At 40.5% G+C, this 27,838-nt stretch overlaps 1 protein-coding gene across 5 annotated transcripts; it reads right to left on the bottom strand.

Annotated features, from left to right (window-relative positions):
• Nucleotides 1–12,624: 12,624 nt before the first annotated feature.
• On the bottom strand, nucleotides 12,625–26,224 carry LOC135253238 (U2 snRNP-associated SURP motif-containing protein-like). 5 transcript variants are annotated; one of them, XM_064332288.1, is made up of 26 exons: nucleotides 26,073–26,224; nucleotides 24,473–24,571; nucleotides 24,120–24,231; nucleotides 23,886–24,004; nucleotides 23,721–23,791; nucleotides 23,432–23,520; nucleotides 23,234–23,269; nucleotides 23,049–23,131; nucleotides 22,719–22,884; nucleotides 22,003–22,214; nucleotides 21,121–21,164; nucleotides 19,231–19,335; nucleotides 19,027–19,093; nucleotides 18,783–18,943; nucleotides 18,326–18,488; nucleotides 17,811–17,890; nucleotides 17,364–17,451; nucleotides 16,750–16,887; nucleotides 16,374–16,611; nucleotides 15,910–15,996; nucleotides 15,728–15,785; nucleotides 15,089–15,248; nucleotides 14,884–14,994; nucleotides 14,256–14,374; nucleotides 13,618–13,806; nucleotides 12,625–13,322 (listed from the first exon to the last, which is right to left on the bottom strand). In XM_064332288.1, the coding sequence occupies exons 1-26, from the start codon at nucleotides 26,115–26,117 to the stop codon at nucleotides 13,184–13,186; spliced, it is 2,979 nt and encodes a 992-aa protein (XP_064188358.1). In that variant the 5' UTR covers nucleotides 26,118–26,224; the 3' UTR covers nucleotides 12,625–13,183. The 5 variants fall into 5 exon arrangements, with proteins under 5 accessions (XP_064188358.1, XP_064188355.1, XP_064188356.1 ...); XM_064332285.1 differs by having other exon boundaries at nucleotides 13,618–13,833; XM_064332286.1 differs by having other exon boundaries at nucleotides 16,374–16,614.
• Nucleotides 26,225–27,838: the final 1,614 nt, after the last annotated feature.

Below are 27,838 nucleotides of genomic sequence, written 5' to 3' on the forward strand. Positions count from 1 at the left end.
AATGCTCGTCTCATTGATGCTGTGGCAGGACCTGAAATGAGCAGTTCATGCTTGAAAAACGTTCATGCTCAGTTTGTCTGAATTAAATCAGTTCTACAGAGAAGAGTGGGCTAAAATTTGTTCGCAGCAATGTGAAAGACTGATATCAATAGGAAGTGTTTGGTTGCAGTTCTTGCTGCTAAAGGTGGTGCAACCAGTTATTAAATTTAAGGGGGCAATTAACTTTTTTACATGGGTGATATGTGTGCTTGATTACTTTTTTTGTTAAATAAATTAAATAATAATTTAAATTTGTTTTGTGTTTACTCAGGTTTCCTATTTTGTCTAAAGATCTGAAACCATACAGTGTGACAAATATGCAACAATAGAGGAAACCAGGACAGGGGGCAAATGCTTTTGCACACATATGAACACCTCCAGCCTCATGTAGCCTTTTGGACACGTGCAATTTGAGTAATGTACTGTTCCGTGTTGCAAGGCTTCAATCAATGAGAAACATTACTTATATAACTTGTCAATATAGCTCAATAACAGAGCAGACATTGACCTCATGCAGCTCATGAACACGAAGATGGAATCTCCCATTCAAAGATGGAATCTCCCATTCAATACGGTGGGGGAGGCACTCTCTTAAGCAAGGCTTACAAAACGTATTACGTTTAGAATATCTTCCATGCAATAATTATGACTTGAAGTTCGTCCTGTAATCACATATTTTAACAAAAAAATCTTTCTTGACAACATTCATTTATGTACTATTTATCCTTATTTAACAACAAAAAGCATTCCCATTGATCTAATTTTATTTTTGATCTTATAGCATGTTTTAAGCAACATTTTTTTAAACAGGTAAGGTTTTTGGATTGGTGTCTTTCAGCATTATATAAAGTCAAATAAGCGTGTTCTGTGCACTGGACTTCAGTAAATGTACTGTACTTCTAAATGCACCCTTGTCCAGTATTCCTTCTGCTAATACTGTACAATAGCAGTGGGGGTGGCAGAAAGGGGGATGGGTTTTCTGCAATGCTGTGCACATAATCAGTGGCGGCCATTTCCATTGTTGAGACCCGGGACAGCATACCGGAGGCTGAAATTTAATACCACCCTTTCATTTACTCCAAGCCTTTGGCAGGGTGGTGCAATCCCGCCCCCCGCTGCCCCGACACCAATCTGTTAATTGTAGCACATGTTCCACTGTGGGGACCAGATTTTTAAACTTCAGCCCGGAGTATTTGATGTTTTATTGGTCTTCAAAGTGGAGAAAGCAACCAGGCTCAGTCCGTTTCACGTTACCTGCACTGCGATGGGGTGGCCATCTGCAGACCGGCTGCTGGGATCCATCTTTGATTTAGGGGTCTGAAATGGAGGCATCGTGTGGCCTCAACACAGAGGGCAGGGCAGGCCAGCATATGGACACGTCTGGGTCTGCCACACAAACCGAGGAGCATCTACAGAGCAGTTCAGACGCACATAAGTACACAGTTTCCACCGCAGGAACTATACCCCGGAACTAGGAACCTTTTGAGGAACTCAGTGCGTTTCCACCGCAGGAACTAGGGTCTAAATTTAGTTCTGGGGGCTTTGTTTTACCCCCCAAAACGTTCCTGCTCGGGGGGTAGTACTTTCCGAAAGTACAGGAACCTTTTGGGTGGAGCTTGCAGCGCTGAACATTTCTGATTGGTCGAGTACTCGTAGCATTTGTGTTGTATTTATTTTCCGCCATTACCCGCCATGTTTGAAAATATGCAGCGCAAAACTAATTTATTTTCATAGTAACTTCAAATCAAACTTGTATGTTATGCGGCGCAGTAGCCTACTTTTGGTTATAGCCTGTCAACGTCTTGGAATTGTAACGTGTGCTCTTCTGTTCTTTTCTTGCTTTAGTATTCGTTTTATAAAATGCTAAGCATTCGTGCTGGGACAGCATATTACGTAGGCTACCAAAACATTCAAACGGATTAATTCGGTTGCTGAATATTTTCTTCCGGATTTTCTTTGTTAGCCCGTTGTAATTGACTCAAAACGTTTGATACAGTTATGTGAGGTATGCGGTAGTTCTGCATAATTAACATTGGTGATACAGTACAAGCAAACTGTAAATCACCTTCCGCACTTTTTATCCGGGTAAAATAACTAATTCTAGTAATCTTCCCTTTAGCTTTTTCAGACTGCCGTAATTTTACTCAATTTTACTGCCATTTTTCAATTCCACGAAATGACCAGGAAGACTATGGACTCATTTATGGTGCATGGTTCGCATCTGGAGGGCACACTTCGCTGCTCGGCTAGCAGTAACTTCGAAGGAAAGCAAACGGTGGCTGTACCACTACTAATTTACATTTTCACGCAAGTCCGAGTTTTCGTTCTATTCTTGTCATTTTGCGATTAGCCTATATGGAATTGACGACGAGAAAGTAATAAAGCAGCAAATTGTTTACAACGTGTGCATGTTTTCTGCTGTTAATGAATGTGTTTGAGAGGATATATGAAAATCAATAAATACAAAAGTAACCATATATAGTCATTGTTGGTAACCCGTTGTATATAAGTGGAATAAACCCCTTCGGGCTGTCCCGGTTATTAGAAAATAATGTAGGCTACTTAGGTGGTAGTATGGCGTTACAGAAGAAATCATATGACAGATGGACCGACGACAACGTCAGTGGGCTAATTTGCCTAATCTTCGCGGTACTTTAGACCCCGGTGGAAACGCAGACAACCATTGGCTGAAGGAACCTTTTAGTTCCTGGTAAAGTAGTTCCTGGGACTGAAAGTTCCGGGTAATTTTGGTGGAAACGCGGCTATAGACACACACTGATGCCTGCCACCTTACATAACCTCTGCCACAGCAAACACATCACATTCGTTTTTGACACCTCGACTAACCAATTTGTAGGTTAAAAATATAATTAATTCAAAATGACTGAAAAGGGCTTTATCTTGATTTGAAATAGTGGTTAATGTTGAGTAATAGTTCTTTCCAAATTCAAGGAATTGGGTTTCTGGACTGGATTAATGTTAATGTGAAAAGAAAATTAAGACAATATTCTATTACAAACTAAATGAAACTGAGCTTTTGAAAACATTACTATTCCATAATTAATCTAATCTAGCAACAAAAACCAGCTAGTTCAAATAAAAATATTGCTCTACACTGCATATTCATTGTGCAATTTTTAGTGATATAATATTGTACATTGAAATAATTTCATATTTAATCTAATTTTCCATTTGAGCCCTAAAATATTGGGGAAATTATTTTAAATTGTGCTATTTTATTTGTAAAAAAAAAAAGTTTATAGCTAGGTTCAGTGGGAAAGAAAAATAACCAAAAAGGGTACAAATTAAGGCTAGAATGCTAGAGGAAAACACTTATCTGTTGGAATTCCACACATTTTCAAGTGCACGACAAAAACCTCCCATCTCTCCACTGCTCGTCTGAGAACACAGTGGGCAGTGTGCTGAGAAAAGGCTGTACTTCACTCCGGAAAGAGACAAGCTTCTTCTGGGAGCCGGACAGGAGTGAACAGAAGCCATCCACAACCAGGCATCTCAGGAAAGGCAACAGCTCCCACAAACTTTCATTCAATTTGAGAGTGCTATTTGTGAGCAGTTGCAATAACTTTTCTCATTATGTTATAAAATGATAAAGGCATGAATCAACCAGACACAAAATAACATTTAAGGACATTTTACAAATGGCACCAGGGAATTGAGCCAGCAGTGGCTATAATATGAGATTTAAATTATTTAAAAACATGTATGGTGCTTTAAAAATTCAATAAAGCAACAAATACAGCAATACAATGTTACTTAGAAAAGATAGAGATTGGAGACAGATATTAAAACAAAGCAGATTCTGACTGCTGTATATCTAGGGTGGACCCATCACTGTGTCTGGCTTGGTCTTGAAGGATCTAAGGGCCTCTGACTCCATCACCAGTCCTGAAAAGCTGCACCATGCATTTGACAATTTTTGAGAACACTTTATATTGTGAGATAAATGACCTTTCTAGTAATTTCCTGTACCCCTGGTTTTGTTCATGGAACTCATCTGCAGTTCCTTCAATGATCCATTTTATTAATCAGGTTGTCAAAGATAATCCAAATCTGACACTCTCTCTGAAAATTGAAATCTCTCAGACTCTCGTCATGTAGTCAGTTGCCTGCTCAACATCTAGGACCAATCTTGTTTGGCCTGCAGTACATATTGTCTTGTACTTCTATACTTAATTATATGGTGTCCAAAACTGGAAAATACACTGCAAATGTGGTCTGTCTAAAACACTGAAAGCCTATGTTTTGTGACGGTAAAATAGTATTTTCTGTTTAGATTGGGTAGATCTGATTTCGTTTTTGCATGAAGAGCTGCATCCCAAAACAATGTAACTGTCACAAAATGTACTGTTGGCTTGACCAGTCAGACATACTCACATTTCTATGCAGTTGATTCCTTTATTGTATAGAGGGAACAGAAAATAGAAAATGAGAGGAAAAACAATTGCACAAGTAGATACTGTAGGAAGTATTGTAAGTATTGAAAAACACCCATAATATTCACAGCATCCATCATGTCATCAGATTAAATCTACTGGAGAACAGTAGAGGTACATCTCCAAAGATGCAGAAGATGATTTGTCTTAAAGAGACACAGGAAACTGCATCCATTTGCTTAAGTAAGCATTGTTTTGTTTTGTGGGATAGTGAACATAAGCACTGAGTGTATCCTCTTCTGGCAAACTCTGGTCAAATTAATGATTGGAAGAAATAGTCAATGGCACATAAGTTTAATTAGTCAAAGAAAGATTGATGTTTTGATTTGATTTGGTTTAATGTTCCAGCTGTGTCCCGAAAATAAATCAGCCTTTAGGGCATTTATCACTGGCCTGTACAGTACATCATCTGTGTTTCCTAGAAACCTGCATGGAGGGATATTAGATTCATTATGAAAGCTTGGGCTCTAAGCTCTATATATTGCCTTTAAAAGTCTGAAGGTCAAAGCATGCATTACAAATGAAGGAAACATACATGGAAAGCATGCCGAAACATGTCATATGTAAAAGAAAATCACTTTCCAAATCTTGGTTTATACACTGCCACCCTGTGGCTGTAGTTCAAAAATACATACAATAAGATGAATAACTCCTCTATTACTCTGTTACTCCACAGGTCTACTCATTAATTAAAAAAATTAATTAATTAATCAATATACCTAAAATCCTTTCTTATCAGTACATTTATTCTGCTGCGATGGCTTCTGTGGAATTTTATAAGAGACAACGTATCTGTAAAATATCTCACATAATTAATAGTATCAGCTGCAGTAGATGGACATAGAACTTGGAGTAGAGATATGATGGCCTCTGTATTAGAACACGGTGAAGTGCAATTTTTAGTTGAGGTTCTTGACACTACTGATATAGTGCAGTATTTACATCTATCTGTTGTACATCGTGCAGCAGTAAGACACCCCTGCTGGGGCCGTGCAGCATGCTCCAGATGTGGAGTCAAACACCTGTGCTCCTACAGAGCATCCGCAGAAACAGCCTAACCAAGCACAAATGAATGCTGAAAGCTGAGAACAAGGGTGGCAAATAAGGAGGATAAAAGCACAGGGCTGGGTGTGATACATTTTTGGATGAATTGTTGATTCTGAGCTATAGGCTCGCTGTTGTTTCATGTTGCCACATCACCAGCGCCATACCAAACACGCTCTGACCTTTACAACACTGCCAGACCCCTCCTCCGCTCAGTGGAAGAAAACTATGTTGCCCTGCGTGACAGAGGCCTGCTGTGAAGCACCGTTAATTTGCTGAGCTACCAGGTGTCTAGTTTATGGAGGACCCGTGAGTCCGGTTCAAACCATAAGTGACTATGTTACTTTCTGTCTTGGCCTCGCAGTTATGTTTCATTATGCTGATGCAGTGCTGAGCCCAGCACCTATTAAGGATGAATTCGTAATGCTTTATATTTCATGTTAGTTTATGTTATGTCATAAATTGTTTTACATAATATATAAGTCATCATTGATACAGCTGGATATTTACAAAAGCAAATGAAGTACTTCAGCAAAAAGACCCTCTAAGTGAACATCGCAACTCTCAGGTCCAGAGATATTGGGTATTTAATGGGCTTCACGATTGGTCATGGTCATTATTTATGGTTCTATAAAAAGTAATAACTCTAAAAAGTATAAATACAAAATACTTTATAGCAGGTAATCAAATGGTGTATGGGCTTCAGATACAGCAACTGAGAGTTCTAACATCACATTATTGTCCTGGCATATGGCAGATGCTCTTATGTAGAGTGATGAGAGAGACCATTTACAGACCATCTATAGACTAGAGGATGTTCAAGCGCAATGACCTCAATTTAGTCATGCTAAGGCTGCACGTAAGGGTCAGATGTGTTTACACTAGGTACATAAGTCTATACAATGTGACATTTGGCTCTCTTAGCTGTTTCAAGGGGTTTTCCCTCATTACAGCTCGTCAAGCTTTTACACTGCCATTACTCACTATGTGAACTGTTATATCTTTATCTGCCTTCTTGGCAGCCTGAAGTGATAAATACCATGGTTAGCAGGTTACACACTAGACCTGATAGAAAGATATTGTTTTTATCTGTGGCACTTTCAACAGCGCTAATCCCCAACCTATCCCCTAAGGTCACTGACTGGATTTCCTTCAGTGAAACACTGCAGTGCTAAGCAATAGAGTTATCTCTACTATACAATCTCAGTGTACCTGTTCTGGCTCCTTGTTTCTAGGTATGTAGCATTCTCAGGACTATGCTGTTGTAAAGAGTATGAACTGCAGGGTTTCACTCTGTAGTTTGTGCTTCAGCCACTCTCTCTGAGGTATGGTGACATTGTGACCCAGACTTAGTGACATCTGTCACTGCTGACAAGACATATGTCTCTAATAGTCTGGAGTGAAGGAGCAAGAGCCCCCTGAATGAATTCTATAGCAGAAGCCCCTGATGTTCACTTCAGCTAAAAACCTGCTACAGTCAGTTGCAGGAATGGGGGATTGGTGTTTTTTAGACAAGGGCAGCAGTCAAAAATAGAGCGTGTACTCAGTCCATTTGCTATGGTTTCAAAAGCCCTGCACACAAACAAAACTGAGGGTAATGACAGGGATGGGGATGATCTTGGATTTTTAGCACTGTCAGAGAGTATCTCTGATACCTCATACACACACACTTGCAGGTACCTCCCCTTTTTTGTGGCTCCACCCCTTAGCCTGAATGTTTCCTCAGGCACAGTTTCCCTAAATGGGACCTCTGTAGCTGCATGGCTGTGGTCCGGGAGACTGGAGCCGTCCGCATATCCACCAGTGCTTTTCCATCCCTGCCCTATTTCATGGGGCTGGAGCAATCACAGACACAGAGGGCCATTTTGGTCTCCATTTACTTTTCCAGCAGAAGGAGAAAGTGCGAATCACAGATTAGAGTTGAGACCGCAGGGCTGTAGTTCTGCTTGGTGGTGTGTCTGTCAGCCATGTCATGCTGCAACTTGTTCTGTGCCAGTAGCATTAGCACTACTTGTGAGGTGAAGTCAAGGACAAAAAATATTTTTAAAGTTTGAGGTTAGCATGCATGAGCTGTGGCAGGAAGGAGAGAAAAGGATCCGGAAGTGGGCTGGCAGTGATGCCCTGGCAGAACACATTTGCAACTGGGTGGAAGAAGGGAGGTGGTTTCAGATGGGTGGTGGTGTTGGTGGACAATAGGTTTGAAGCAGAAGTTAGTGGTATTACAGACATGCACTTATAAGTACAACAAACTGAAAAAACATGGTCAGAACATAGCAGAAATAGCATTAGAATATCACTGAAGAATGTACCATTACAATAATTTCCTGAAACAGCAAATAGCATCAGATCATGTTTTAAGCATGTTGGCTCTGTGTAGTATTACTGTGGAGGTCTCTAATATACAACCATCCAAACAGGAATGTAATTCAGGTCCTACCAACCCCTTCTTGACAGTAGTCAATCCTGCTAACGAAGCATCTATTTCTGTCTAGAATAATAATAGTCATCCCCCCCAAGCATGAAAACTCTAGGGTACACAGGAATTTGCACATGCATGTGTGGTCTTGGGTGATGGCCTCTTGTATATCACACTTCTCAATGACATTGCCATTGTCAATAGTGTCCAAGGACCGGGAAAAGGACAATGCTGCCGGCCAACACAATGATCACTTGTAATAGCAACATTATAATGGCTTGAGGCACAGTGTCATTTTTCATCAAGAAAAAAGGCTGAAATACGAAGATGACACAACTAGAATTGAGCCTGCTGAAATAAGATGTAAACCAGTGACAGTCAAATCTGGCCCTCAAAGTCAGCAGTACTGCCGGTTTTCTCTTCTGCCTGGTAGACCATAATGCAATAATGTCACTCATTGGACAGAGATTACACTCCCTTGGTACAGCAGGTTTAAATCTGGTTAGAGGGGAGGAATGAAAACCATCAGTAGTACTGGCCCTGAGGGAGAGATTTTGAGTATCCCTGATGTAAGCTAATGTTTTAGCATGATCCGGCAAATCCTTATGAAATGAATGATTGATGCTCGTCATTACCTCAGAGATTAATATCCTAGCTTTGATGTTCACTTCAAAGAATATGCATAACTGCCTTCATGTTCCCTGTGGTCTAAGAGTTGAAATAATGGAATGTAAAACATTTGATACACAGGAAAGTTACAACAACAGCAGTCAGTTTGATCATACATGACATTGCTGTTTGAACGGTTCTCAGGGTCAAAAATGACCCTTATCTTAGTTTGACAGCAGTGAAAACACTCTAAATTAATTTTTTTGGCATTACATTTGATTACATTTGCTGGAGTGACCCCACCATTAGAGAAAGTTCAACACCCATTTTAACATTTTTTTAAAAGTGGTACACCATCAGGATACAAAGATTGTCTTATTTGTCTTTTTTATCTTGCAGTTATGAAATCAGAAGTTAAGAATCACAAATCTATTGCAGCAAAAAATAAAAAAATCTATTGTGATAGTAAAAATGAGTGGTGTAGACAGAAGAAATACAATTTCTCTGGACTGTGAAGTAGGAAAACAGTTATTCACCGATTTATTGATGAGTGACAGGTTGTTTCTACATGAATTAAGAGACTTCATCACAAGGGATCAGGGGAGGATGGGTCATTTTTGACCCTGTGGCAGTGGTTGCGCTGGCCCATCGAATGCTATGTCTTTGGAATGCAGGACATTTCAACATCAGCACTGTACACTAACTCACTTGCGTTCTGATAAAATATCTATTTTTGCCATAATATGCCAATTCAGAATAATAACACAATGAACATGTCATTCATAATTGTATTATGACACTTGTGACAGAAGTAGGAAAATACAGTGAGATTAGTGGGATCGGGATGAAATAAGATGCTTTGCGTTCCAATTACTTTTGTGATACAGGCTAATAATATGAAAAATTGCAAGAACAATTTCTGTTTTAATTTACACATGTTGAGCAAGCCCTGAGATCGATTGGCGGCCTGTCCAGGGTGTATTCCTGCCTCTCGCCCAATGCATGCTGGGATAGGCTCCAGCACCCCCCACGACCCTGCTCATTATAAGCGGGTATAGATAATGGATGGATGGATAGATATTGAGCAAGCTATCTAGTGCATGACATCTCATTTTCAACTTTTCATTTAAATTGCTCATTCTTTGAATCTCACAATGCTACCAATGGCTGTGTAAATATGATCAATAGATGACACAAATGTCATTGAAAGATGATTGTCTCAAAGAAACAAGGAGTAATTATTTTGTGTTTTAAGTCTGGACCATCGGCAGTTGCAATCTTTTAAAAAATTAAAAAATACCTTGGAATATCTACATGTATAGAATGCAGTTAACGTGACCACTGCTACGGAGATGGACAGCATAAATAATACAAAGACAACACAAGGGTTAATAGAGATAGGGAGATCAAATGGACTTAAAGACTAAGGTCCTCAGCCTTGCTGAATATCAAACCTGCCACACAGGCCATGCTCTGTCTCCCTAAAGTGCTCTTATGTAATGACAGTGACAGACCAAAAGTCTTGTGCCAATTACAGTCCAGCAGAGATCTGCAGTTGTGCTTGACAATTTTAGATATCAGAATCTAGTCAACCACTAAATCTATCACGTAAAAAAATCTACTGGGACTCCAAAGCCAGCGTATCATAATAGACCCATGGCATCACAAGAGCAATTGTGTCAGAGGTCATTATTGCCTATCAGCAGTACAGATGAAAAATGATTTGAAGTGGTGGGTTTGTAGTGGTCACTGCAGGTTAAATTGGCTGGTTTATAGCTACAAAAATGTTATGCAAACTGGGAGTGATATGAGGCAGAGCCTTGACGTCAAAGTTCATTAATCTCTATAATTTTGGTTTATATTCAAATCGTGTGTTGTCTGGCTGAAATGCAGATGGCCTATCAAGAAATAATGTAGCGCAAATGTTTCTTTTCAGGGTCCAACCTAAAGCCATTTTCTTTGTTTTGGAAAAAGCTGCGTTCTTGATGTCGAGAGTTGTTGCAATGACATGGAATGTTTATACCAAAAGCACGACAGACCAAACTAACATTTTTAAGGCACAGACTAGCAGAGATGACACAAGTGAATGAAACCATTTTTGGATTCGGAGATTGGTGGGGTGCTGGGTGATGTCATCACCCAAACATGCAACGTTTATATCTAATAAATCATAGTGGCACAAATAAAACTTTTTACAGCACAAATCGGCACAAATGTAGCACGAACGAATTAGACCATTTTGGAGCAATTTGCAGATGGTTGGAGGGCTGTGATGTCACAGCCCAAAAATGTAATTTATCTAAAATCATAGCATCAAAACGACACCTTTTATGGCACAAACAAATGAGACCATTTTGGAGCAATTCGGAGATGATTGGTGTGCTGGGAAATGCCATTCCCTAAAAATATGTTTAAATAAAAAAAGCCATAGCAGCACTGATGTTTTCCTTTAATACAAGCAAATATGTATGAATCAAATAAATTTAAACACTCTTTTGCTTGAAACTCCACAATCAGACCATATTTAGCTTTTCACCACATTTTTCTCCACTGATAGTTACCAAAGTCTGCTTCCTTTTGCTTGACTAGAAAAAGTGATTGACTGTCTGACATTCATTGGTAAATGGCTATTTCTCATTGGCTGTCAGCAGCGATCTACTCAATCCCAGTGGAAATTCCCAGACTAACTGGAAATGGAATTGCAGCTTTGTGCATGTAATTAGCTTGGCACCATACACACAAAATCCCATGTAAAATCCCATCAAACCTCTGCATACTGACAGTATGCATACAGTGAGTTATTAATTTTATATCAGTTAGCATACAGTGTGGTTAAGGCCTGTTGAGTGGTACAGGCTTTGAGGGTCTCTACCTGGTCTGATCACGTCATTTGTAGTTATTTGCACTGTATGCCATGTCTATGGGGTTTTTGTGTTGCCCGTGATGCAGACCCCTAAAATATGCAGTGTCATTTGTGACACTGTCCTGACAAATTTAATTATCATTCTTTATAATTTAAAGTTCTCTAGGGAAAGCAAGTCAGAGAAGTGTCAGAACTAAATAGGAACACATGCACTCTTTGATTCAGAACACTTTGACAACACAGCATCACAAGTATTATTTTAATATAAATCCTACCCTAGAACTATGTACAGCAACTAGCAACAGCATCCATCTCCGGTATTTCCAAGATGTATATATTTTGCTAAGATGCACGCATAACCATAATGAATGTGCTCTTCCACAATTACATACATTTTTAGTCTTTCAAAAACCACAAAATATGACTTTCACATTATCTTCACACCTGTAAATCACTCATCAGAAAGACTGGAACATCCAATTATCTCTAAGCCTATTCTAGCATTGCAACGCACTTCAGCTCAGAAGAGCAGGCATGCATGCCCTCCAGTGTGTTTGGCTGGCTGCCAATTTCCTACTAGCTCATGTTAGTGTAACAGGGAGCTGATTGACCATAGATCCTAATAAGTGATCAGGCAGAGACACCCTGCACAACTAAACCATCCTTCCTTGGGCTGCTTGATGAACCATAACAATTTTGAGCACACTAACATCTGCAATGCAGCCTACTGGCGTTCTTTTCATCCTCTCTTTGACTGTACCTAATGCAGGAGGTCCTCTTCAGAGGTCATATGGAATTCTTCTGGGGAAATATTTAACTACTTTTGGGCGTTCGTTTGACAGCCAATCAGCAGCAAGGCAATGACGCTTTCATAAGGTCAGATCACGTGTTTTTGGTCAGTCACATGGTAGCAGCAAGGCTGTGCTTTGGATTGGCTGTCATATCAACACTCAATAGGAGTGCTCCCCAAAAAGAGTGAGTGTTCCCCACAAATAACAGCAGGTATCATTATATATATATATATATATATATATATATATATATTTATTTATTTTTTTAATTATAATGGTCTACTGCCGAGCCGCATCCTCGCTCCACTCGTGTGCCACCCCCACCATTAGGGTATGGGATGATATTATATGAGATCTAAGTCATGAAACCAGTGCAGAAATAACACATTTATCCAAAGAGAAGGCAACTGACAAATAAAGACATGTTTTTATTTATACGGATGCGCTTTTAAAAGCTAGCACATCACACTGTGACTTTAATGAAAAATAGTTTACTTTACAATTAAAACAAACATCTGGCAATGTTTCATTTTGAATCAATCTCAATATGAACTACAAAAAAAGGAGGGAAAGAAACAACGACTAGTCATCATACCCATACAGGTGTGGTCCGCCATGAAGATTCTCCATGTGGACGCAAGGTAAGCTCATTATTTTACAATATAAAACAGTGTTGGCTCTACTCATGGGGACACAGTACGGTAGGAGGTACACACGATCTGGTGAGAGGCTCAGGTGTCTTCTGGTTCAATTTTCTTTTTTTTTTTTAACGAACATTCTGGCAGGTAAGAAACGGAGACTCCGGATAACTGCATGCGCACGAGATTTCTGTGACAGTAGGAATTAAGTCAGTGCAATTTGAATTGTAACCAGTGGCACTGCAGGAACATCAGGGTATGAAATTACCCACTACGCCCACTGTTATAGAGCGGACTGATTTTGTACGCTACTTTTGAAGGAGGACTTGTCAGTGCTTGCTCTTCTTTGACTTCTTGTGAGACCGGTGTGGAGACCTGGACTTTGACCTAGATTTCTTGCTCGATTTCTTGGGTGTCCTTGACCGCGACCTCCGGGATCGCTTCGGTGTCCTTGGTGGCGAGGGTGACCTAAGAATGAAGTGAAACATCAGTCAGTCCTTAGGTACTGCTCTAACACTCTGAACACAGTGCATAAGGTAAGTGCTAAAACACTACAAACATAGTGCATAAGGCAAGTGCTCCAACACCACAAACATAGTGCATAAGGCAAGTGGCTCCAACACTATGAACACATTGCATAAGGCAAGTGCTCCAACACCACAAACACAGTGCATAAGGCAAGTGCTCCAACACTACAAACACAGAGTGTACAGGTGGGAACTCAAACTCTATGACCTGTGGCTCACACAGGCGCGTGCAGTACCTTTTAGAGGACTTCTTTCCGCTGATCCGGGGAGAGTCCTTGTGGGAAGACCGGCCTCGGGAGCTGTCTTTCGTGTAGGAGCGGTCGGAACGTTCGGAACGTTCGGAGCGCTCGGAGCGCGGGGAAGGGGACCGCCCCCGTCGCCCGCTACTCCGGGCGGGGCTGGGGGAGCCACTGTGCCGCCGCTTCCTGGCAACCACAGCGGGAGACACACACCTGTCACAGGTGGCCCAATTGAATATACACATACATACACGCAGTGAATATACACAGAACAGTCACCCTCCTGTACCCACCCAACCCACTCAATGTGCTACTTCAGTCCTTTGCAAATACCACAGAAAATAATGAGCACAACTTAAGGTCAAACTTGTGTTCTGATTTACATTCCAGCTTGAATTCAACGGCTTGATGAAAACAGATAGTCAAACACAGGTCAAATTAAAATTATAAGTTAAAAATGTACCACACAAAATAAGTGTTGCATTTCCATACTGTATCGCCTTTGGTTTAAGTCCAATTGGATGTTGCAAGGCTTTGGGTCTTACCAAGTTACTATAAATCAACTAATGTGGAAATAAATGAATGTTGAGCCTAATTCCAGCACTGTTTTACTAACCGAAGCACAGTTTGCTCACCTGTCTTTTCTGGTCGGTGTGGAATCTTCCTTTTCCTTTTCTTTTGAACGCACCTCTGTTTTTTCTTTGTCTTTTTTCTCTTTGTCTTTTTCCCTTTCCATTTTCTCCTTTTCTTTTTCCTGCAAAACAAACACCACAAACACTCAGCACAAGAAGCCGCAGTTACGCAATCACGTCACTGGTCCAGGAAAATGCAGTGGTCCAAGCTATTTTTCCTTCTTCTGAAAAAGTAATGGAATTTTAACTTTAGAAAGGCCATTCAAAAGGTCAGTTTAGTAATATCAACAAATATCTACTGGCTTGGTAGACCTACATGCTGTCTGGATTATGGTGTGGGCACAGACAATTTAAATGCCATTAGGGTAACTTGAGGATGTGATTTTTAAAACAACCAAGAGATCAGCGCCCCCTTGTGTTGACATTCAGCCAGCACAATCCCGACTGAGTGGAAATTTGCTTCGAATCCAATTAGATGCCCCAAGCTCTGCTTGCTGCTCAGAAAACCAGTACTCTGCAGGCCTAGCTTAGTGACGATCAGAGATCTGATGGAACCAATGGTTTAAGACGACTGCTTTAAGTTCAAGGCAACTTAAAAATGTTGCTGTGAATTGAGGGAGAACCTCCTTACTTTCTGTAAGAGTTTGTCTCGGTAGTGTTGGATTTGCTCCTGAATGCTCTGTCCAGGCTTTTTGGGTCGTTTCCCCGACTCCAGTTCATCTTGAAACTTCATAACTTTCACCTGAGAACAAAAAGGAGGAGAACCAGTGAATAAGCAGGTGAGGCAGTGCGCTGGGGACAGAAGGTTTGGGCGTGTGGATGGCTAACGCTCTGACCTCTATTTCCCGTAGTTTTGTGCGCTTCTCCTCGTTCATTCCAGAATGCTTTGCTGTTTTGGAATCCGATGCGTCTTCCTTCACGGGGTTGGAGTATGACTGCTGCTCTTCGGACTGAGAACTCTTGGTGTCATTTTCGTCTTCGCTCTCCTCTTCCTCCCTTTGGAAACATGATTTCAATCACGTTGAGCATTTTTCACTGAGAGTTGACAGTTTACACACTATCAAATAACTGAGCAGATCATACCACAGACAGATTACACTAATCATCACACTAATTATAATTCTATATAACAAACTCAAGTCTCACTGTTCATCTGCTCTTAAGAGAAGATAACTGGTCCAGGGATCACTCTTGCTCAATGCTCCTAAAACCTGTTGTTATGAAACTGGACTGGCTATCCAATGTGTCTGTTCTTAAGGCCCTCTTACTATTGACAGGACCTCTAATGTGGAGGAAAGTGGCAGCTCAGAAACAAGATTGCCTATACTGAATGACACATTTTCACACATGCTGTCATTATAGTTTAAAGCTGAAAGCATCAGTTCTGGCAGGCATGTGCTAAACAGTCTTTGCGAGAATGTGCTCAGAACAGCACTGCAGTATGCTGAAGTATTGTGACAAGAACTGTCACTTACTTCTTTTGTTCCACCAGCTCTGGCTGTTCAAAGATCTCCCACTTCGATGTAGTGACAGCTGAGGGAGAAAAATACAAACATAAATGAATACTAATCAATTAACAGAATAAAAATATCCCTTAATTAAAAACACATAATGAATGGAAATTTCCTACATTTGGTTCAAAGTGATGGTTTCTCACCTTGTGCTTCCAGCTCAGCCTCATCCACTGCTTCCCATTTGGAAGGTGCCACTTTAAATGTTGGCTCTTTCTGCCCAGAATGATCCACTGAAACAGACACAAGAGACTCTTTTAATTTTGCATGGCTCATCTCTCCAGACCTAGCGCCTGGAAACATGACATCATACGGCCAATCCAATCCCACTGTATAAGAACCCGATCACCACGAAACCCGCATTCACAAGCTTCAACATGTTAACCTTTACTAAATTCCCACAACAACATGTGGAAATGCCATAGAAAACCACCTAAACACTAAACAGTCTAAAATACTATTCGGTTGACATGATGCAAATAAGAAAGATTTACAGAGTAGAATTCCAACTGAGAAAAGGACTAAATAAAACAAAAAAAAAGCACTAATTTCTCAAGGTCAAAGTCCAGAGAGACCAAAAGACGCCCCCTTGAAGAAGCCAGATACTTACATGGCACCCCGTCCAAATCGTCCTCCACAGCCTTTATGGGAACCCCGTCCAGGTCGTCGAGTGGGGCTCCATCAATGAGTGGGGCGCCATCGATGGGCGCTCCGTCGATGGGCGCAGCGTCGATGGGCAACCCGTCGATGGGCAACCCGTCGATGGGCAACCCGTCCACATCTTCCAAAGGGGCCCCGTCCAGCTCTTCGGCAATGGGGGCCCCATCGAGGTCTACTTCGGGAACGGCCTGTTGATCACAGACAAGGGCGTAGGCCTGATGATCATAGAGGTCTAGGCCTTCCCCAGCCACACCAATGTAATGCAAATGCAGTTTGCGCATACAGGTGTCCCTGCTCTGAGAGGTGAGGACTTGTCCTTTTCTTACCTCTACAATGGCTGCAGGGGCCTCCTTTTCTACATTCAGGTTGACCAGGCCCAGGAAGATGTTCTGTAGCTTAATCAGGAAGGGGTCAGGGTACACCGTCCAGTCCTCCCATGCTCGGAAGCACGACATCACTCTTTGCTGTGATGGTTGGGATAAAAGTCACATTTTTTTTTAATCGGGAGGAAAAAAAACATTCATCTAATTGCATTAAAGTCCACTTCTTTTACTAAAACTATCCACAGGAGAAGAGTGCATATTTGTCTTCTGTTAAAGGGATTATTCACTTTCAATCACTGCAATCATAGCAGTCCTGTAAACTTAGCATTATAAGCTGTTTTGGAGTCACTTCACATGTATTTTCTTGCCCTAGACCACAAACCAAATGCCCCCATACTAGCCATTATAAAGCCTAAATCTAAAGCTATACACCCTAAAACTAAAATTACACTTTTAAAAACTCTAAAATGTGAACCATCCATTGAAAAACAATAATCTCCATGCCGTCTAAATACTGTCTGTAAAGAAATTACCTTTATGTACATCAGTCCAAAACTTCAGTTCAGTCTTGACTGAATTCTGAACACAAATATCACTGCAAAACTATGGGAAATTACCTTGTAATTTTCAGACTGAAGGTGTCCTTGTATTGTCCTGTATGTGGCGTGCAGGTCTGAAAATATCTGGCAAAGCTTGGTTTCAAAACTGTAGGGTAAACATTAAAAATGAAAATTATATTAAGGGGATAGACGGTTGCTTCCATTCACATGCTCTCTAAAGTTTATTAAATTGGTAGACTGATGTTAAAGTCAATTATACTCTTTTCAGAACAACGGTCCACGCGAATTACTTCCAGTATGAATTATACATTCACAAGAAATCAATGCACTTTCGGTCCATGCACTACTTAAAATGCTTCTACTAAATTTTCTCCTTGCAACTTTCAAGATTAGTATGTCCATAATATAAAGCCTTTTCATTGTTTATGGGACTAATCTAGCACTACAGCCCTCACCAGTAATACACAAAAACAAACAATGAATCAAGACTTAGAGCATACTTACTATTTCCGGTAATAAGAGGCATTGGTCACTTTAGCAGAGGAGTTGTACAGCACGTCTGATACCAGATATAACCGTGCAATCTAGGGAAAGGAAAGAAACATTACATTCAAAACAAACCAAGATGCTGCTTCATCAATGCATTTCTATTTGAGAGGAGCGTGCGGTACAGAGAATAATCAGTTTTTGAGATTCAGGCACATACATTAAGACTTCATGACATTGTGATAATTTACCCATCTCGCCATGTGGAGGGCTGCCTGATTATTCATCTAGCTTGAGTGTTTAGGTTAAAGCCCTTGACAGCCTGCCAGACAACGCTCACCCAAAGGCATAATCAAGCGATGACAGAGGAGGTTTCATGAATCCAAAACATTAGCGAAGCTACCATGTTTTAAAAATGACTGGCAAACCTAAACATTGTTCACATAAATTATCGACTACCAGAGCACAGTTCATGAAGTCCTCCATTTCCTATGAATGGTACAACCCCCTGTCCCGTGGTCCCCATGTCTAACCTTTTTGGGCAGAGGGGTCTTGAGTATGGACAGAGACTCAGCGATGCACTCCACAATCTCCTCAGCAGCCTCGGCGTGGCTCAGGCAGAAGACCATGGCCTCCGCAATGTCGCCCTTCCTGGGAGTGAGGCCCCGCAGCATCTCCTCCAGCTTGTCTCGCTCACTGTAGGGAGAGTCAGCCGATCACAGAGCAGATCAGACAGAAATAATCAATCGCAGGAATGCCAGAGCTGACGTTCATCGACGACACCTCAGTGAGAATGGCCCGCCTGATTCTCAGCTACTCAACGGCGCTCAACCCATCCCTCGATTTTGAGGATACAGAAAAATACATAATGCTAAACAGTACAAATAAAAATACTCTAGCATCCATCTTATGGTAACTGGATGCACACGCTGACACACGCTGCTTGCTGTGACGATCGTAAAAGATCCAGTGGACGGGAAGGAAACGCACTCTTCTTTTAAGCAGCCTTTTTTGCCAGCCTCCTCCTCTTCCTCGTCTTCTTCGTCGTCGTACGTGCCGTGCAGGTACGGGTTGAGGGGGGGCGGCCGCCACAAGGACCCGTTCTTGAACATGCGGAACTCTTCCGTGCGCCACTTCGTGGGAGCCTCGCCCTGCGGAAGAACGTTCAGACGTGAGAGGTGATGCGAGCGGCGTTCGGAGCGCCATGCCCGTCGCTGAGGGAGGAGTCGCTGACCTGCAGGATGGAGTACAGTTTCCATCGGTAGTACACGTGAGCCGGGCTCTGATTCTCAAACAGAAACCTGTGGTTTTAGAAAGACAGGAATGAGAGAAATGAAAATGTGTGCGGGGCATACGACAGTAGCTGTGCTAAAACAACAACCAATGATAACGTCTGGAGACGCGCCTGCAGCGAGAGAAGGCGCACAAACGCACGCACCTGTACATGGGGTTGCTGATCTCTCGGTTCATGATCATGGCTTCAAACATGGGGCCCTCACGCACCACAAACTCGATCATTCGATGTATCAGAGAGAGCAAATTCCTATAAGAAAAACACAGTTAAAGCGAAACAGATTCAGAATGGTCGCCCTTCTCCAAATGCACTGCCCTTCTGCAATCTATGTCCTTACTATTTTTAAGTGTTGTAGCCACCTTTCACGTTAGCCTCTCTCACAACAAAATGTTTCAATTCAGAGGCTTATAGAACTAGGGTAGCTTAAATGCTTAAGCTATATACTTGTATGGATGAATGGGAGACCAGCTATATGATATGCATTTCAGATCTTCAAAATACCCCAAGGACTGCACTAAATACTACAACTAAAAAACTGCAAGCCACATTTTAGAAACTGGCTTAAATGATTTATGTCTTATCACCCGCATATCAAATACCAAACCAGCTTTTATTGATATCTACTCAATATTAAAAAAGCAAAAACTGCATGGTCTATGACCAGTAATGCTACTTATAAATGTTATCCTATAATTTAAATTTGAGATAATCTGAAATTAACACACCAAAATACACGCATCAAAAACTTTAAGCTGGTACTTAAACTTTAGCCTTTTCTTACATTTAGGAAAACGTTAAAAAATAAGTCTAAATGCTGAGAACCAAAGCATAATACGATAAGTATAGGTTTTCATTTAAACAAAGCCTTTCTCTTGTGGTGGTTGCAGCTTTCTAAAAGGTGGCTACAACATTGTGGAGCATCTATAGTCAACATGGCAGTGAACAAATGCGAATACCAAGAGGGAGAAAGAATAAACTCTGTTGAGAGCTACAGTGATATCTAAGGATATTTCAGAAAGGGCAAGGGGTGCAGGCTGCATACTGTAAATTAGCCTAAAGTGGCCAACAAAACAATAAAGGATGCCTTTCATTTACAACAACAATCACATTTACTTGTAATTGGAGCCGATCGTACCAATGTCAGGTAAAATTCAGTATACTTTCCCAATCCATCCCATGATGCTTTGCGGGTCCCTCGCTGCCGCTGACAGTTCAACTTGTGCTGCTCACCAAGGCCAATGTCAAAGGTCGCATAGACTATGGGGATTGGAATTCTCGGCACGGGGAGTTTGGCTGTACCCGTGCGTGGCTGACAGAGGCCAGGGGGTGTGCAGTTGGGGTGAGCAATAGTCACACAACAGACCCTGACTTCAGTAATGCTAAAGTCTCCATTAGTATTAAAATGGATGGACAGATAAAACTACTGGACAGAAACTACTGGCTACTCTGCTCTACTAAACTATTTGTCACAGACATGGCGCATGCAACTTCAGATGAAGAACATGAATGTGACATGGCACATGATTGAATAAAAGTAGTTCCATTAAAACATTTTCTCTAACTCCAGTTATTATTCAGTATACAAGACAGCAAACTGATGGTACAACATAACTGAAATGTTGTTACAACCATCTGTAGCTATACGTATAGATAGCCACATTTTATAACCAGCTGCATAGTTATACTATATCCATAGTTTACATGCGTGTGCAGTTTCGTTACATTACTGTAAAGGAAACGCAGTTTAAAATGAACATATTTAGCGTATTTAACAGTTATTGACAAATTCCATTATCATCTGTATCTCTTCAGTCCAACTGCTACATTCACTGCTCACGTTTCCATACTAAGGTGTTTAATGACATCTGGATGACAGAAGCATATAGGACTTTCATGTTTCTTCATCAACCATTGCTCACCCAAACTAACCAACCTCCAATAGCATGCAATGGCCAATTGATTCAAACTTTAACAAAATTATTATGGGATGTTTTTCTACAAATTTGCACCAATTTAAAAAAGAAAAACATGTACCTTTCTGTTGGGATAACCACTTTGACTATGGCTTGCGACAGAGTCTGTATATGAAGTCACATCAGATAATAAACATAGAATATGTGAGTATTGTTAACAAGCAACAAGCAAAATATAAAAAAATGCATTGAAAACTGCATAACATGTATATTGCTGTCAGCTTTAAAATGACATACAAAGAAAATATTGTGTCTAAACCCTATGCTTAATTTAGTAGTAAATAAATTTTACTACAACTGTGATAACTGAAGTAGTTTATTTTTCACTTAAAACAACCCCATCTCAATTTACAGCACGTCTTAACATATAAAACTTACTTTAATTTATATCAACGGCGCTACAAAATGATCTACTTAACTTATGATTAATGATATGCTCAAGTCACAAACTGCATAAATAGTTAACACAACACAGTATTCTTACTGTTTTATGTCAAACATGTTAAACTATGTGAAACTATCACAAATTTGTGATATCAATCAGTTATTCAGTTTCTAGAATACGAAAATGTAATATTCAGTCCTATCTTGGCAATAACACCCTGAGACTTACCATCACAATACAGCCAACCCTTTATTCTACATACAACAGTTATCCTGTGCTGAACTTGGTGCCAATCTTTTATACATTATTTTCAAAACCAGTAATTTTCACAGCTGTTTGTTCAAGTGTTTTGTGTCAAGATAAATGTTTGAAGTGCAGAACCGAGGAATAATGATGGAAAACCGAACCAAGAAACTGACTTTACCTAAAAACACTAATTTTACGTAAATATTCCATAAGAAAAACACAAGGCTCTATAGGCAAATAGGTCTGTATCCATCCCAGCATTCCTGCATCTAGGGTCACACTAAATGATCTGTGCATGGCACAATGAATTACCTTGTCGAACTCCTCCTTGTTTTTGGGAGGGGGAAGCAGGGTCGCGTTGGGGTTCTTCAATCTCTCCCGGGGCTGAGAGTTGAAGGGGAGCCCGGATGGTGGCGGTGGGAGGGTGTGCTCCATCATAGAGGGTGGAATGTATATGGGGTGGGGAGGGATTGGAACGCCTTTACCCCACCCGAGCTTCATCTCAAAATTCATGATCGTCTTTCCTGGAATAATAATAATTTCATACAAAGGGTTTATTTAAAATCCCAAAACAACATTATTCAAAGAATTCAGGAGTCTGAAGGGCTGATCTGTATTGTGAGTTGCTCTACATAAGACCATCTGCTAAATTAATCCACCATAATTTAATATGAGGTGCATTTTTCTCCCCTTTGGTTTTACCTTGTCCAATGTCTGTTTTTTCTCTTTAGTGTAATGTCTGTATTGTAGATTATTTAAAAGCATTTGTATCTTTCTCTTTTAAGCTCTGCACACCCCAATTCCAATTCAGTTTCTACTGAATATGGCAAACAAACCTGAACTGAAGTTTTGTGTGAATGTGTGAATACTATATTGATACTGTGTTGGTATGCGCAGTATCTGAATCAACAAAAGCAGCTTCTGAGCTACTCAGCTGGCAGTTGGCAGAAAAATAAACCCAGAAAAGCCGACCCATAAATCCTGCCCGGTTAGGTTCTCGTAACATGCAACAGGACAGAGGCCCTTACCATTTAAATGCTTCAGCGCTCGCTCCGCATCTCTCCTGGTCATGAAAGCGACAAAGCCGCAGTTTCTCTCCCTGGCCCGCTCCTCATCCGTCCTGGGCCACATGATCTTCACGCTGGCCAAGGGGCCATAGCGGCCAAACTCCTGACAAAGCATCTCTTCGTTCATCTGGTAAACGACAACCAACGAGACGGGAGATTAAGATTGCATTTAAGACCTCAAAGGGTGGAAACGGCAAAGCCACCCACATGCTGATGCCTGAATCAACCTCATCAAATTTACGTTTACGTACGTTAATTCCCTGCAAAAAAAAACTTGGCGTTTCTCGTTACCTGGGGATTTATGTTGCCGAGATACAAGTTAGTGGTCGAGGGGTCTCCAACATCGTGAGAGCCCGGCGCGGATTCATCCAGAACTGCAAAACAGAGGAGCCAGGTGACCGTCTCATCCTCCACAATCTCTGCACTCTCGCAGCTACTTGAAGTAATGAGCATGCCACAATATAAAGTCAAATTACCACTGGACGGACGGTTTCTTCGTGAAGAACCATCCGCTAAAAGAAGCAGAAAATCTGTGTAAATTTTGTTTCACAATAAGTAGGGCGAGGTTTGCTACGGGCACTGAGGGGCGGTTGACCAACAGAAAGCAAGGGGCTCCGCTTAACGGGCTAGAGGAGGCTAGGCTAACAGACGTTATGGCGCGACGGCTAACTCACAGGAGCGTCTTCCATCCATGCCAGAGAGGGGCTCAAATCTGCTGACACGACCTTTAGTCTTGTGTCTTTCATCTCGCTCTTCTTGTATCCTAGAGAATGTGCCATGAAAACAAGAAAAGAGAATCATCTCTAAGACACCTTCATAGTATCTCAAGACTAAATAATGGTGATGACATTTCAGTTCATGTCTACATACTGCTGATTTCAATTATGAACAGTAAGTGTCACATTGTGACAGCGGGTTCAGCTGTTTTCAGCAATGAATGACCAAGGGTGACGCCATACATACTGTTTCAGTTCTTCTTTAAAGAGCTCCAAGTTACTCTTCTTTTTCTCCTTTTCACCAGTCTTTTTAACTGTCTATAAAAAAATTCAGCAATAGTTTAGAGCACACAGGTAAATCCACTCGACAAACACAAAGATAAGCACAAAATAAATAATAAAAAACACTTACATGCCGCTTATCTATTGGTAAAAACTGTGGGGGGGTTTCCAAAGGCAAAAAGCTTTTGGCTTCAAAGCGAGACTTGGGTTTGTACAGCTTCCCTTTCTTCTCATCAGAAGCAGACTCCTCTGCAGGCAAGGAAAATATTCAAAGATGAAGAACACTGTTCCATTCCATTTTGACATGCCATTGTTATCAAATCCAGCCAGTGTTTAACATATGATGTGCATGCTGCTCGTTTACCCTTTGCTGCATTGGCAAAACCTCCTCTGACAAAAGCTTTGACTTTGCCCTCCCCTCCCTCAAAGGCGGCCAAGAATTCTTCATAGATCTCTGCAGCAGCTCGTTCGTCCTCCTATTGGGAAAATGGGACAGAAACTGTAATTATATAGTAAATAAATCACCTGGCTCGTATGACATGGTCACTCCTCACCTTGCATCCAGACATAAACTTGCAGTTTAAGCCTTCACTTGGAAGATCCGATTTTAAATCCAGCACAGGAGTATTACAAAACTTTGCAGTCTGCATTTGTCATGCAGGTTTGCTGCATCAAAACTATTCAAAATGTAATGTAAATTGCACCAAAATGTCTTACCTTCTTTTTTATTTCATCCTGTTCCTTTTTGCTGAGGGTTCTCTTTGCTACAGCCATTTTGCCAATGGTGAAGGACTTCAGTTTGCTCTCCAGAAGTGCCTGAATCACATGTTAAAACCATATTGACTTAAAGCAGCACTGTATCCTCCGTATGCACGTTCTTATGAGGACAACATAATGATAAGCTTATGACTTGTATTAGACTACTGCTTCCATAATGCACGGGCCCATGGGTGCAATTAAAGATTACACGAGTACAAAAAGCTCAGAACATTGCAGGTTCTCCCAATGATCTGTCAATAGTTAACTAAAAATCTAGCTAAGTGAGTTCGGCGCATGACACAAAACATAATTTCTGATCGCGGTAATCTATTGGGCTAAAACAAAAGTACAAAAACGAATGAGCACGATCACGAAAGATTCTCTCGGGATCGTGGTTTGTGTTCACCCAACCTATACAAGCAACTCCACCGCCATGATTTGGAGAAGTGGGTGAGTTAACGGCAACCCTAAAATTGTTGCCGATTTGTTTGTAAATGGCCAGCGACAATATGTCCAAGATATTTTTACGTTTTTAAAAACGTAAAAATAAATTAGTCGCATATCGCTTTCGCAAAACGAACCTCAGGCAGTCAAACGAAACAGCATTTTGCAGCTAGTTTTGCTATATTTGACTAAAATGAAAACAAACCATTTAAGATATATAACACGGACAAATTAAACACTCCACTACACTCCAAAACATTTGTATTCTGAAGGTGCATTGCGAAACGTCGCATCCAATGGGTTTGGTAATGCAAAGCAAGAAACTTACGCTAACGTACCGCCAAGTACCCTTTCATTTTCACAAGCAAACCTTGATACCGCTAGCTAATATAAGCGAATCAAAGTCACACGATTAACACGAATAGTTAGCCAGGATACCAGGTAGAATGCGTGATCAAAATGTATTCACATGATTAAAATGCATTACTTGTTTCAATCTACGTAGCCAGCTGTGGCGCCAATCCAGCCATCCCAGTAATTGTCGCTAAGATTTAACCTAGCATATCAATTAAGCAGACCATGTTGGCCAGAATACGAGCTGGCAAACACAAGTAATTTTATTTAGAGCGAAATGAGTATCTACATGGCTTTAGCTGCCAAGATGGCCATATCTGCCGTTTGTATCCCAGGAAGCTAGTGTTCACGAGCTTGCTAAAATGATCGGTCCTTGCAATTGTGGCTTAGTAGTACCTTACGGTGGTCATAGCTAGTATACATCGTGTACCATTTTATGAACGAATCAGTTCAGAAAATATAGTAATAGTCTGCATAATAAATAACTAGCTATGAAATCCTAACCCCGGCCTATATCACAATGATAGCTAGCAAACTAGCCAAATAGCCAGCTACTGCTAGCCAGTCGGAGTGTTAGCATGTCTCTACACGGCTACACAATGCTCTACTTTTCCCGGTAGCTCGCGCGTGATCATACGCAGACTAAATACACAAAAACCAATATCGAGATTGATTATAGTAATATTTATATACTGTTTATAATACTTGGTTTCGCGTCCTTCAACTGTAATTATAGTGTTTAAATTGTATATTCATTCACCTTTGCGCTGGCTTTCTGTGCCCCACCAGGTGTTTTGTCCGCCATCTTGCCTCTGGGTTCAGTGATGTAATCGATTGCCGATTTCTGGATTCCCCACAAAGCAGCCGGCAAGTAGAACGGATATGGCAAGCCGTTGAAGGCAAAATAAAACGCCCTTGGTGGCATTTTGAAACTCGATTAACGACCGTTACGTTTCATATGAAAAGCAGATTGAACACATGCATTATGTAGGCCTGAATGAAATATACACATTTTAATAAATATTTTTCAAGACTTATGCACCAAAACAACCATTGTTTCAGAAACTGCTGCACATAATACAATTTATGATAACAAAAATGGACCGATGAGGTTTTCTTTGCTTGCTAAATCACCTTGGATTTCTACATTAAATTCAATGGGCAGTAAACTCTTCTGGTGTTTCCTGCAACAGAGACAGAACTGATGGTATGAATGGTTAAATTGTACACAGATCATTCTGATTGGGTGTGGTGGATAGATAGGATGAAGCTATAGCCTTTAGTTTCTGGTAGGCAGATACAAATATGTTGAATTGCATGTAGGCTAACCTATACAGCAAAAACCAGTGAGGAAAGATGAGGTGTTATCAGTCTTTTACATACACTCCATCAGTTCACTCATCACATGGGAAATGGAAGATGAAAATGTGCTATTCATGTGCAAATTTCAATTCACTTCATATTTGAATACAGTTTTCATGATGCAATATTCATACAAATTCCAAACTTTCTTGCATAAATCATTATTTACACAGAACTAGGGTGCATGGGGGTATATTCTTTATAAAAAATGATTCACTGTAAAGAGATCAAAGAGAAGTTCAGTCTTGCTTTCAGTCAGGATTAATCCTAAAAGCAATTAGATCATATTTTATGTAAGGCTTTTAAAGCTTATTTGTGGAAAGAAAACTATTGAGATATTAATAAATAAGCTTTTGTAATGTCAGAACAGAATCTTTGCCCTGTGAATTTATTATGTCCAAGAGAATGCCTGCTAAATAGGTTGTTGTCATAACTCCACTCCACTGCAGTAAAAAAAATAAAATAAAATAATTAATTAAAAAATCACATTTGGGTGCAGTGATGCAGACACATATTTTGAAGTATTGTCTCCTCAAGCAAACACTCAAAATGTCCTTGAGCTCAATATAATCCCAACGCCTTTGGATATTGTGAAAATGTGATGTAGCAGTTAGTGAAGTAGATGTAGTCAGTTAAATGCATGCTCATATACAATATGATTTATGTCAGTAAATATCCTACTTTTCATATTTAGGGTAAAATTTTAAATGTAAAACAATTTAAGGGTGTTTGCTAAGCAAACAAAAAAATAATTGCTATGACAAAATCTTTTCTATGAGAATAGCATAGATTTTACCACTAGATGTCACTACCACTTTAAAAAATGTCTTAATATCATGTTGATCTACCTTATACGTATGTAGGCCTATGTATGCATGTATATGTGCCAGAGATCTATCAAAAGGTCTAGAATTGATTCTGGATGTGGTGTTTACAATTGGTGTCATTTGCTTTTGTCTCATAGCATAATATCTAATAAATCAACCAGAGACACAGCCAAAATATTGGCTATGTCAAAATCAATTGTTTGGTACAAGAATGGTGAGCTCAGCAGTAGTACAGGGAAAGACCACTGTTGTGGATGACCAAAGAATGAGGAAAAAAACCCTTTCAACTATTAAACAGATCAAGAACTCTCTCTAGGATGCAGGCATAGATGTCTCA

Source organism: Anguilla rostrata, chromosome 4 (assembly GCF_018555375.3).
Source record: "Anguilla rostrata isolate EN2019 chromosome 4, ASM1855537v3, whole genome shotgun sequence".
NCBI classification, from domain to species: domain Eukaryota; kingdom Metazoa; phylum Chordata; class Actinopteri; order Anguilliformes; family Anguillidae; genus Anguilla; species Anguilla rostrata.